The sequence below is a fragment of the Carassius gibelio genome, chromosome B16, assembly GCF_023724105.1.
Source record: "Carassius gibelio isolate Cgi1373 ecotype wild population from Czech Republic chromosome B16, carGib1.2-hapl.c, whole genome shotgun sequence".
Taxonomy (NCBI): domain Eukaryota; kingdom Metazoa; phylum Chordata; class Actinopteri; order Cypriniformes; family Cyprinidae; genus Carassius; species Carassius gibelio.
The window spans coordinates 5,996,498-6,010,658 of NC_068411.1; the positions used below are offsets into that span (position 1 = coordinate 5,996,498).

Below are 14,161 nucleotides of genomic sequence, written 5' to 3' on the forward strand. Positions count from 1 at the left end.
ACTCAGACGTGACTGTGAGGGACTCAGCCAATTCGGAGGCTGGAACCAGCACAGAGGCCTCCATGACAGATGCAGCAGCTTTGGCTGCCCTCCTTCTCACTCTCCTTTTCTCAGTGGGAGTCAAAAGATGATCAGGGACTTGACTCGATGGAGTGAGAGTGGGGTGATCACTGTAGGGGGACTCTGGTGGTGTAAGTATCTGCCAATCCTTGCGGTGGTGCAAATAATTGGAAAAGTTCCAAAAGTCCAAGATCCTCAATTGCTCCATCTCCCACTGAGGCAGTGGATCATCCAAACAGAGGTTGAAGACATCCTTAAGGGCTGCATCCTGATACTCAAGGCCCCTAGACATAGTCCAAAAGAATTGGGCAAAGGCCCTCACCTCTTGCCCCTGCTGCCGAAGTGCACCCAGGCCTTGCTGGCGGGCCAGTCTCTCCTGAGCATTTGCAGGGGGTAGGATCTTTATACTCATTCTGCTGGGTCCTGACTTGGCCGGTTCGTTCTGTCAGGATTTCTGAGGGAGAGGACCCAGATGCAGAGTGAACAAGGAACGTTTATTGACAAAAGACAAAGCACGATAGGAGGGAGTGGCTTGAACAGTCCAGACAGTAGGATTGGGTAGATGGGTAGACAGTGGAGCAGGCAGTTGGGGGGGGATGACCGCCGAGGGGGGCTCTGGGTGACAACCGAGTGCAGGACTGTAGAGGAGGCTGTGCAAGGGACCAGACCACAACACCAGGAACCAAGGGCACTTGACTATAGAGGTATAGCCACACACGTCAGACCTCCAGGCGGGGAGACCCAGTAGCCAGGGAGAAGGCAGCGGGCAACACAGGAACAGACAGAACTCACAAAACACTAGACAAGACTTAAGACAACATGAGAACAACAACAACAACTATAATAATAATAATAATAAAAGGGCAAAAATCAGACAAGGGTGTTATGACCTAGAAACCAGATTAACTAGGGAAATAACCAAAGTAAACTAAAAAGGTAAAGAAACAAATTCAAAACAAAGTTCTTGAAACAACTGGAAGACTAACCAAGAAAATGACTCAAAAGGGGAAAATAAATACTTTAAAGAACAAGTCAAACTTAAGTCAAATTAAAAGTGAGATCCAAACAAAAAGAAACACTTAAACTAGACTAGAATAAACAGTGACAAGATAAACTTAAACTAACAAATACCAGACTTAAACTGACAAGGGAAAACCGCTATTAGTTTAGAACAGTTAGCACGCTAAGCAGACACTAACTCACACACAAAACGAACCGGCAAACACAGGAGGGAAATGATCACAATAAGAGCATACAGAGACATGAGAAACAGGTGACAACACTCTGACAATGGGGACTAAACAAGAGGGCGTGACCAGGGAAAACAAGGAGGTGGGACAAGAGGAGCACGTGGTAGACACAAGAGACACAACCATGTGCTCAGGCACAAAATAAACAAAGACACATTGAACAAAGACAGTACAGACAAGACTGTCAGGGCAGGATCCTGACAGAAAGTTCATCAAAAATGCACAATTGCCATCACAGGAATACATGACATTATTTTAAATGTAATAATATTTCACTTCATTATTATTTTTTCTTTTATATTTTATTATTGAATACATTATGTACTGGTGAGCATAAAATACTTTTATCCAAAAGCTCTTATCATCCCCAGACTTTTAAACCGTGGTGTACATGTAGTGTGTAACAAGGACACTACTCTAAGAGTCCTTGCATGCAATCATGCATAAGTTATTTCTTTAGAAAGCACATGTAAAACACAACAAGAGCACTGTGGAATAAAGGTTCACCAAAAGTGTTACCCATATACTGCGTTACAGACATACAGCACATTACCACAATCTAACATACTTTCCTGAGAATGTACATCATGAATCCACCACCACAATCCAGTAACCACAATCGACCTGAAAATGCATTCATTTTCACAGTGTGTCTGAATCTATAATGTTTTCTGCATTGATTAATACAATAATGCTGCCATGTGAACAAACATTATTTTAAATAAGCTCTCAGCAGGCGGTAATAACATTAATTGCACCAATCAAGTGGCTTTATGAACAAAGTGGTTTATATATAATGAGGAAGAAAGAAGGCATTTTAGTCTTTGTTGGAATACGTTGTGAAAGCGCTGCGGTTTGCCCTTGCGTGCACGTTCATGAGTGTGTGTTTGCTTGTTTCTGACCTGGAATACCATTCGGCGAGAACACTGCTGCAGAAGACAGCAAATTCATCTTAATCTCTGGAAATGATTCCTCTCTGTACTATTTTCAGAAAAACTAGGACGGCTAATCTAAACCCTCCTGTCATTCTGCTGCCTATATTTAATCTGACTAAAAAGCCGCCTTTATTTGCTGTGCGTGATATCTTTTAAGCAGCCAGCCAAGACCAACGGCAAAGTGAGGGGGATATAAATACATAAAGCAAGGTGGTCTGCTCTTCGTAAGACAGTGCATAAATTGACTCAAATCTCCGCTTGTGATGACCCTGCCCCAGACCCCTCGCCCTCTTTTGAATCTTCTCTGTCTAGTCTACAAGTAGAGCCCGGGGCTGAAGAAAGCCTGGGAAAAGCTGTGCGGAGGCTTTTGTTGGAGCAGATAATTGGTGGACTTTTTAGTCTGATGACATTTCACTGGCTTTGAAAATGCCAAGGCCTTAATATAGATGGATACCTGGCACTGACCTGAGAACAGATACACAATTTACAGTATAAGTTATATGGGGTGGGTGTTTGGCAGAACTTTACTGTAAAAAAATATTGCAAACTTTTAGGGTTTAAGGGATTTAACTTTCATTTATAAAGCATAAATTTATGATACATTGTTAATATTACATCCTAGTAAAGCATTGAAATCTGTTTCATAACTTATTATACACTGACAACCACCATAAAACATAGATAAAGAGAAAGCCGCATGTTGATTCAAACATCAGCTTAAGTAGCTTTTCCACAAGCAAACACACAAATAAGACAAAACATTTAATGCTATTGAGTAAGCCACTTTTTTTTTTTTTGATTTTTTGTAGAGAGAGGTTAAAATATCAGTTTTCAAGTGAAATGTGAAAAAGGAATGGCAGCATTATTATTTTATTTTTACACAGAGCTTGTTAGGTTTGTAAGTGAAAATATTTTTTTTAATTACTTTTGTTTTATTCTTGCATTATATGTCAATGGTCACAGTACAACAACTCACAAAAAACACTTTTCATGTTTTATTCAAAAGTTTGCATGCCTGTAACTCAAGTATATATTAAATATATCTCAATATTCTTTTAGATTCTTGTTCCTAACAAACATTTATTTATTTTTTTAATATTCATTTTTAAGGCCCTATATGCATCTAGTGATATTAGATTTCACTGTGGCTCCACCGCTTTAGTGTTTTTTTTTTTTTTAATCTAAATTACATTTCTTTTTTATTTATCCATTTTTAAGTAACTATATGTTTCAGACTCAGATATACTGGGCTCTCTGTGTGTTTTTTATTTTTATTTTTTATTTTTTACATTTATTCATTGTCAGTACCCAAGTAGTTCCGGCCATGACTCATGAACACAGGATATGAGAAGAGAGTTTCTTTCTTTTCAGATTTTGAAGAGCCTCAGGTCTCACATGAGGTGGTTTTTAAGCTACTTCAGTCAACCTCGCTTTTTCTCATGTTTGATTAGAGTGGAGAATGAAATCTAGAGCAGCATTCACTGATTCAGTATTGAATCAGCACTGATTTCAGACATTATTTCAACCGAACAGACAATCATGACAAACATTAAATATTTTGCTTATATTTTAAATGCAGTAAGTACATCAAACCACAGTTCTTGCAAGTTCATGCAATTTCATCGCATAAATTGCAAAAATATCCCGCATATTCCATCGCATTAAGAAAACGTGCCGCAAAATCAAGGATTTTTGCCTGCAACAATCACAAAAAAATCAGCGTTTTTCTGTAGGGACTGATATATATATATATATATATATATATATATATATATATATATATATATATATATATATATATTTTTTATTATTATTATTATTATTATTATTATTTTTTTTTTCTGTTTGCATTTGACTTTATTTGTGTTTTTATTTTATTTATTTTTATTTTTATTTATTTTTATTAATAAATATATATATATATAATATAAATAATAATATATAAATATTATAATAATAATATAATAATAATAATATTATAATAATCCTGTTCTTAACACATGCATCTGAATTCATAACCTGCAAAATGGCAGTGAGGATCTTCTGTCCCGAAGATACATATAAAACATATAAAAGTGTGAGCATGAAATTCTGATGAATGACATATTTTCACTGTTTGGCCAGAAAGGAAGAATTCGTCTGATGTCTCAGGTTGGTTATAATGAATATTTTTCTTACAACTCCAGGCCCACTGGGACGGTTTGACCGGACGGATAAATTTCAACAGGACCAATGGCCTGAGGACAGATTTCGATCTGGATGTGATCAGCCTGAAGGAAGAGGGGCTAGAAAAGGTGCTGGATTCCTCTGCTTCACATGTCCTTAGTTATGTACCTGCTGTCCTTCATAAGGACAAACGTGTGTACACCAGTAAATACACACACTCACCCAGACACTTACACCTCCCCCACACACCCACACACACACACACACACACACGGAGAGCCTCTAAGCAAACCGTGACCTCCCGGTTCTCTTCCACATGTGTGTGCACCTTCATGAATAATTTATCCCCTTAATAATAAGGCCCTCAGTAGCCCTTTAGCCTTATGAAGACTGAATTAAACAGGTGATTTGCAATTACAAACTACAGGCCGTGCATTTTCTGAAGTACTTTGTTTTCTGATAGCTGAACGTGCGTGAACGTCTGCACTTTGTCATCTTGTTTTGAGTTGTCAGTTCTCAAGAGGGTCCTCTGAAGTAAATGAGAAGGGAGGAATGGGATCGCAGTTCTCTGGTCTGCTGAAGCAATTCTCATTTACTCTCTCTTCCATCTCTTGATAACTTGATAACATGGTCTTCTCATCACTTCCTTTAAGCCTCTGCATATATAATGTGTCCCAATGAGTAAAGAACCCACACAACATTCACTGAAACTCTTATAGATTCTGATTCTTTGGCCATAGAAGAGAACTTGTTGGAAAGTGCACTTTATTGCATTATTGTAGTATTGATCTGCTTTTTGTATCATCTCAGAGATAAATTAAAATATTACATTTTATTTTATTTTTTTAATGCAGATTGGGACATGGGATCCTGTAAGTGGTTTGAACATGACGGAAAACCAAAAGGGAAAGGCAGCCAACGTGTCGGATTCTCTCTCCAACAGATCGCTGGTGGTGTCCACTATACTGGTGAATGAAAATGCATTATTTTCATTATTTCTATGCACTTTATTTTGTCTATTTTGCATGCATAATATTTTAGTGATCGCATATAGAATTAATTTTATTTATCAGTATTTTTGTCTGATTTTACCCTTAAAAAACAACAACATTAAAAATATATTTCAAAAATCCAATAAAACCTAATATATATATATATATATATATATATATATATATATATATATATATATATATATATATATATATACTGACATTAGGCTTTAAAACTGCAGACCTTGAAAAACCTGTTCAAATATTATTGCTCCCTTCGCCCTCTTTTCTAAAACTTCTCTGATATTTGAAGCCAAAGGCAGCTCACTGGTGTCAGATTACACTGTCATCGTCCCTGAGTGACGGAACACTCTGGGTTTGTGGTTTTAGGCTGTTCCAACCATTCCGGTCTCTCACCACCAATCAAGATAGCAGCTTTGTTCCTGTCATCTTTTCAGATGACATGCCTACTGATGAAATACACTAAGAAAACTCTTCAGTCTCTCTACAGACAATTGTATAACACACTTTTCTTTAAAGGTGCTCACTGTTTTCATTTAAGTACCACATCTGTGAGTGAGCTGTTTTTCCTTACAAAAAAAAAAAAAAAAAAACACTTGTGTACTTGATAGATTAGCAGAGTGGTTGAGCGAATGGTTTGTTTGAGTGTTATGCTGTTGATTTGGAGTTTAATTCTTACACTTTAAGGGTATTTATGTTCACCCTAAAATATGGAAGCAGGTGGAAGGGACTTTATCTTACACTTTTCTCGCAACTGTGTTTTGTCAAAGCATATATACACAATGTTTTTGATCTTAACTCTATTGGAAAATCACATCCAAATATTCACAGAAATGTCACAAACTTGCATTCAAATTGTCTTTTGATTGAATGGATGAAAACAAAATGACAACGTAGAGGTTAACAGGTTTAGTGTCACAGGAAACAGTCAATCTATACTTGACATTTGTGGCAAACTCTACATCTCTGAATTTCCACGTCTTCACTTGTTGTGCTTTTGATCATGCAGAACGACAGTATTCTGAGAAAAAAAGAAAAGAAAAATCTCTCACTGCTTTACGCCTCTAAATTCCTTTGCTGTTGCATCAGTCATTGTTTCTGATGATGGACTTTATGTCAAATGGTGCAACTGTTTCAAATATCGGAAAATATTTAGAGATTTCAAATGAATGCAACATTTCCCAGTTGTAGAGAATTATTAAAAACAGCGTCAATACTTTGTGTCAGCAAGCAGGGAATGGATTTTCTTATTTTTCCTAATTTACTTACTAAGTGTAAGACAAGTTAAGATTAAAATAGTCTAACTATCATGTTGGTTTTCTCTCATCAGCCCAATAATAATGATAATAATAAAAAATAAATATTTAAATTTCATGTAATGATTTTTTAAAATGGGTTTAGACTTGTTAATGATAACCCTGATCGAGTCTTCCAAAATGACTTATCTTAAGCTTAGTGTGAGTGTTTTCATTCACTCTCAGTGGCCAATCAGAATGCATTAAATGCTCCAAATGCTATTTGCCTGAGTCAGACGGCCAAGGATCAAAGCTGTCATGAATGAAAGGAGAGAAAGTGTGAGAGGAGACTGCTGGGAGGGGTGAATGCTGAGCGGTGAATGTCAGTCCTTACATGAAAGTTTAATGCCCGCAGGTTTGCCTCTGAAGCCATCATTGTGCCACTGCAGAAAGGAAATTGTTATTAATAGGCTGTGAGCAAACATGCTGCAGGTTTGCTCTCAGATTTCTAAAAAAAGGAACAAAAGAAGAGTTGAGAGACATTATCACTGTAATAGGAAGCAAAGACTTTCATTGACTGTTCGCATTTGACTATAAGGGCATTTTTTCCTAAACTTGTGAATGTGTCAATTTTTTTTGTCAGTAAATGTTATCAATCAATACACTTAGGATAATACAATACTACAGGGTTGCTAACAATCAAATTAAACAATTATCAAGAAATCTATTATCCATGTTTTGCATTCCAGAGGCTGCATCTGAAGTGGCATTTACACACTATGTAGTATGTAATGCAGCAAAAGGTATAAGCAAGGTGGCATAAATGCATTTACACTGCTACTTAAATTGCATTATCACTGTTGTGAGATATATATATATATATTTTTTTTTTGGTATAAAAATATAAAGTTATAGAAAAAAATGATATAATATATAAACGAAACAGCCATTAAGTCACTGCCAGTCAGTCGTTGAGTCACTTGATCATTCATTTGACTAATTCATTAAAAAAGGCTGATTCATTCAGGAATGAAGCAAGCTATGTCTCCATCCAAAAATGTGATATAAACTTGTGATATCACTTGTGATATAAAGCGCGAAACTGTGATATCACATAAAACATTTGCAAATAAAGCACCATTTCCACCCAGTGCATCAAAGAGGTGGATGCTGCTGTTTGGGAATGCAGTCATGTAAGGCAATCATGCAGAATCTTTTTGATGACAGACTTTACTCAGGCATTTCAGATAGACCAAAACAACATTTCAGATGCAGATGGTGGAACAAGATCAGTCTGGTTAGTCAGGTTTTCCAGTCCCATCGCACAAGTTATGCGATTTTTTTGATGCGAACTTTATTAGGTTAAAGTGTTTCCATAGTAGTTAATGCACTTTTCTTATTGAATAAAATGTTATTTCCACTCAATTGTGCATATACGTTTTTAATGCACATTTTTTGAATTTATGCACATCTTGGCATTTCCATCCAGCGTTTTGTATGCAATATTCCAAAATGTGCATAAAAATAGGTGAATGGAAGCATAGCTAATGACTGTCTTTATGAATAGGTAATTGAATTATTCACTTAGCTGATTCGTAAAAAAATAATAAAAATATGAATAAAAATTTATGTCAAATAGTCACAGCAAATAAAAAAAATAATAAAAAAACGGATCATTGGAAATACGTGCCTCTACATACATTTCTGCGACACGATTATTTCGTACCTATACTGCACAATTCGATGCAGTTTCAGACTGAAATGTCCAGTGAGTGGTGCTAAAACGTGGGTTCAATATGTGACCCTGGCATGTTTTTGTTAGGTTGACATAGGCTGTGTTTTTATTATATTGCTTGAGATATGTGGTAGTTCATAATTCAAATATCTAGGAAATGTTGCTAAAAGGGAAGTCGTGGCCTAATGGTTAGAGGGTTGGACTCCCAATCGAAGGGTTGTGAGTTCTAGTCTCGGGCCGGACGGAATTGTGGTGGGGGGTAGTGCATGAACAGCTCTCTCTCCACCTTCAATACCATGACTTAGGTGCCCTTGAGCAAGGCATTGAACCCCCAACTGCTCCCCGGGCGCCGCAGCATAAATGGCTGCCCACTGCTCCGGGTGTGTGCTCACAGTGTGTGTGTGTGTGTTCACTGCTCTGTGTGTGTGCATTTCGGATGGGTTAAATGCAGAGCACAAATTCTGAGTATGGGTCACCATACTTGGCTGAATGTCACTTCACATTCACATTCACATTCACATAAAAGTTAATGTTCTATCATACTGGAAATATCCTCTACCCCAAACCCAACACTAAATCTATCCAATAGTGTTACAAAATACAAAATTGGTATAACAGTGGATTTCCGAAAGCACCCGCAACATTTAAACATTGGCGTAGCCAGGGGAGGGACCATGGGGGCACTGGCCCCTCCTGAAAACTGATTGGCCCCCCAGTGTGCCCCCACCCTTCTACTTGTCTGTCACTCACAAATTCAAATCATAATCTTTCAGTTTAGAAGCGATGCTTCTCAATGAGGACCAAGAATAGCGATCTGCTGTTTTCCAACTAAAAAAGCACACAGTAAGTTGATTTATTTTATATAACATTTGCTTATGTTTTTCGATTAGCGAGTTGTTGCAGTGCAAGAAGTGCTTGGTACTAACGTTAACGTCTTGCGGGGGTTAGACAGACAAGGTTCGATGACGATGTTATCTCCTAGAGCAGACCGAGATGCTAATCATTATGTTTATTATGCTCCTCTGATGCTGAATGTAAAAGGGGTTTACTGCGTTACGATTTACTTATTTTTCGGCCGAACGTGCCGATATAGGCAACAACGCAATTTAAAACAATTGTTTTAAAAATGTATAATTGCAATTCTAATAAAGTAATTATTGAATCATGCAGTCGATTAGCAACTTTTTTTTACTTAAGTGAGGTGACGAAACAAATCGTATGATGTTTATCTAACGCTCCACACTTGAGACTTTTTTTTTTACAGTCTATGGGTGAGACACATGCAAAAACATCGTTTTTTTTTTTACTGGTCAATTTTGAGATTTGGGGCTGTTTATCTTCAATAACTTGTCTTCTTTCAGACTTATGGTGGAAAAAAAGTCCAAAATACACATATAGGCCTTTATTTTACTACACCTTTAGTCTATTTGCGTCTGTAGATTTCTCATAAATTCAGTTGGCGTTCTAAATCACCATGGCGCTCTGCGATTGCTGTCTGCAACCTGGAAAGCTCTCTCTCTATCTCTCTCTCTCTCCCGTACTATGTTCTCAGATCCAAATATGGTCATTTCCTTTTCATCAGCAACCAATTGTGAAAGTATAATGGGGCATGTAAAGGTCCCGTTTTTCGCGCTTTAGAATTTAAATCATTGTGTGAACTACCAAACAAACCTACTGAATATGAAAACCCATACATATGAAGCTGGATATGTGACGCTTGTCACAATAAGGGGTTTTGTCTTTGTCTGTTTGCTGGTGTTTGACCTTGCCTGTTTCGACCACTCCCTTGTTAAATAAAAGCTGCATCCAGAACAGCAAGGATGAATCCAGCAGCACAAATCACGTGTCTCCGTCAAGGAGATTGGCCCATTGAGGACTAAGTAATGGACTTTGTTGAGCTGGCCCATTTGACCAACATGGATGAGTTATGCCTCATGATCTTTTTTTCGAGCAGGGCTGTCTGAATCACATAGTTTGATCATGCCATTGCATGAACCTCACTGCACTTTGGAATCCTATATCGATCTAGACTTAAGATTAAGGCTAAGTGGTTCTCAATTTACTGTGGGTGTTGGGGAGGAGGAACACAGCATTCCTACAGTATCTTACACTCCAGAGTTTGTTTTCAAGATGGCTGCCAGTCCAGAGAATGTTCATGAAATGGCTACCAGCTCAGAGATTTTCCACAAAATGGCTGCCAGTCCAGAGTCTTGTCCCATCATGGCTGCCATTCCAGAGCCTCATCATGTCACAGCTGTCATCTCCGAGTCAAGTGAAGTCACAGCCAATATTCCTGTTTCATGTCACATCTCAATTGATATTGCTGGGTCTCATCATATCTCAGCTGATTGGCCAGAGCCTCATCACGTCACAGCCGATCTGCCAGAGCCTTGTTACATTACAGCTGATCATCCAAAGTCTGGTTACTTCCTGTCTGCTGCAACCAGAAATCCGAGGTCAGTTCATTGGTACTCCTGACTGGTGTCTAATATGGGCGATCCACCGCTGGTGTCAGCATGCACAGCTGTTATCCCCAAACCAATTCACTCTAGTCATCCTGCTCATGAACTTATTCCCCTCTTTGCAACACTTCCTATATGAGGGGTTGCTTTATGTTGTATCTGGGCCACACACACCATCACCGATTTGCTAGAGGCAGCAGCACTGGCTACATCATCATCAGAGATGGCGGCTTACTCTGCAGAACATTCCGAGGTAGCAGTGTCTGCTGCTGTGCTCCCAGAGGACATGGTGTCCACTGCAGTCTCTTCCGAGATGGCGGCACTTGCCTCCATTCCTTCTGTGGTTGTGGCGCCCAGTGATAATCTCAGTGAACTGTCTGTTCCGGCCAAGGAGGCCATTATTGAACTCTTTGATTGTCCAGTCACAGCTATAAAGACTGTATGTCAACTCTCTCCCTGTCCTGTGATGACTATGGTGGCCACTATTGAACTCTCTGATTGTCCAGTCACAGTCAAGGAGGACACTAGTTCTACTAGTCACTATGTTGAACTTGTTGTCACCTTGGCTCAAAGCTCCCAACCTTCACCTCAGTCGTTGGCTCCACCATGGCCCTCCGATCCCTCAGTGTCACCCTGGCTCTTCAGCTCTCCGTCTTTGCCTTGGGCCCCCCATCCACCGGCTCTGTTTCTGTCAGTCGGACCCCTGAATCCTCCTGTTTCACTCCCCTCATGATTCCTCTTTCCAACTCCACCGTGGACTGTGAGTTCTTCTCGTTATTCTATTTGGAGCATCTGGAATCTGCTCTTAGTGGGGGAGGGGGGGTCATGGTAAGGGATTTAGTCTTTGTTCTCTCCACACTCCATTTCCCATAAACCCCTGGCTAGGATCTCATTATTGCACCTCACCTGTTTCCTATCAGGGACACTATAAAGGTTGCACACATCCATGCACACATTGCTGAATATCGTTTAACCTAATTGTGTTACTTGTCTCCGTGTTTACTTGCCTTGCCTTGTTTTTTGACCTTGGACTGTCAGATTACAGATTACTCTTTTGTCTCACCCTAGATTGTACCTGTTTGCTGGTGTTTGAACTTGCCTGTTTCAACCATGCTCTTGATAAATAAGCTGCATTTGGATCCTCAGCTCTTTCATGCCTCCCATGTTTCAGTGTTGTAATTCATAAGTATAAGTTATTAAATTTTGCAGCATGGTAAACTTGTTTTGATCTCATAACATGATATTTTTCAAGTAATTGTGTGGAAAAAAAATATATATATAGAAACCGTAGTCCTGCAAATTATACATTGTGCGAAAAGTAATAAAATTTGTCTGTGTTTTACTGGATTTAGTGTTTATTCCAACTGGTTTTGCCAAAAGGTTTTGTAGAAATGTATTTAGAGACACATGTTTTTTCCAATGAGCCTATGTTGTGAAGTAAACAAAAATGCTGTTAACTTATTTCCAGGCAGACTTGTGCAAAAAAAAAAAAAAATTGTAGAACCAGTCCGTCTGAACAGATCTCCTGATTTTCGGATAGTGGTTGCAATTTTTTTTTTTTTTTTTTTTTTTTGTGCAGTGTGCATCAGAGGCCCAGTAAATGTACTGTAGACTCGCACATCACAATACAGTTATACTTTTTTCTTATTTCTTATCTTCCAGGATGTTTTGTTCTCCAGGTCTTTGATTAATAGCTGAATGTTTTCAGCATCACAATTTCAGGCAGCAATCTGGGGTTGCTGAGTTCAGAAAACAGCAGCAAAGTGTCGTGTGTAGATTTCCAACTGGATTTAATAGCCCCTTTCACTTCCAGATATCACTCAGAGTAACAGCTTCACAACATATTGATAGAACCGGTTTATAAAAAAAAAAAAAAAGAAAATAAAAAGGTACACATGAACCAGTATCATTTGTTACCAGGAGTCAAAATATTCCTTTTTTTTAATTAGATGGCGAGTAATGGAAGGTAACTTAGCTTTTAGGGGCTGTTTCTTTCCCATCTGCTGAATGGATTACTGGTTTAATTAGAGTTTTTATTCTGTCAATTGCTCTTTTATGAGTTTAGATGCAATATTTGCTGTTCCTAAGGAGGCTGTAGTGTAAATTGTGTGAGGCAGGTTGGATGCTTCTTAGACTGAAATATAACACAATTACATTTACATTACATTTGCATTTATTCATTTAGCAAACACTTTTATCCAAATAAACTTACAACAGAAGAAACATCAATTATATGATATTCTTTATTAGAATGCAAGACTAGGATAAAACTCTAAGATTTTCTTGTTAAGGCTATTCTTATCTAGCGTATCAAAATGTGTTTGTAGAATGATTGTAAATTATAGACTGAATGCAGTGCATCAATGCGTTTAGGCCCTGTTTACACCTGGTATCTTTGTCCACTTTCATCCACTTCCCAGGGGTATATATGGGATTTTTTCTCATCTTTTGTCCTAAAATTGTGAAATATGGTCTTAAATTACATCTAGTATTCATTAGGCCTGTGGCAGTGCAGTCCCACCCTTAAATCAAGTAGTGGCCCATAATGTTTGTAATGTAACTATTATCACATCCAAAAAATGTTGCAGTGCAAAATATCTTAATGGTTTTCAAATGGGCTTTGCTTCCTTAGGCGAAATATAATATCCTATTTTTGTCTTTTGATTTGGAGTGCAATATGATCCCTACATCTTGACAGGTTTTGTGAGATTTATGTAAAATGTGTTCAATATGAAATGACGAAATTGCTTTTTGATGACTTTTAACAAACTTTTGAAGTTGCTGCTGCAAAGTACAGACATCTCCGAATCCGCATTGTTGATCAAGGGAGCTTTGTAATGTGGAAATAGCAGGTTTTCAGCAACATTAATCAGAGACCTCTGGCACTTGAGAAAACGTAATGTATCTCCTGCTATTTTTCCGTGAAACATTTCACAAGTACTTCAAAGCATTCCAGAGCATTTTCAGTTATTAAGATGCATCTTTTTCAGAGTTGTGGGTAGCTGTCCTATCCATCAGCAACTGCAGCATTCTGACCTTGAATGATCTGCTTTCTTTTTGGCGTAAACATGCGTATTCACACAAAGACAAGCTTTCGAGCATACGCTCTCTCATCCTCTGTCTCTCATCACAACTAGACATTTTAGTTGGAAGAAGAGAGAACAAGTATAGAAAAAAAGACAATGCTAAGGAATGCATTTTAAAAGTAGCCCAAAATAATTGTAAAATCATCAAACTAATTAAAAACCTATTTGCAAGCAAAATGGCACTCTTCTGAATGACACGTTGGCTGCACAGACTGGTGG

The 14,161-nt window shown here is 38.1% G+C and overlaps 1 protein-coding gene across 1 annotated transcript in view; it reads left to right on the forward strand.

Moving 5' to 3' along the window:
• The window catches only part of LOC127974662 (glutamate receptor ionotropic, kainate 2), a 192,828-nt gene that overhangs the window by 119,451 nt on the left and 59,216 nt on the right, over positions 1-14,161 (forward strand). Inside the window, exons 9-10 of the mRNA XM_052578097.1 lie at positions 4,432-4,539; positions 5,266-5,379. Of these exons, the coding sequence (XP_052434057.1) occupies positions 4,432-4,539; positions 5,266-5,379 (222 nt within the window). The remainder of the gene's footprint in view (positions 1-4,431; positions 4,540-5,265; positions 5,380-14,161) is intronic.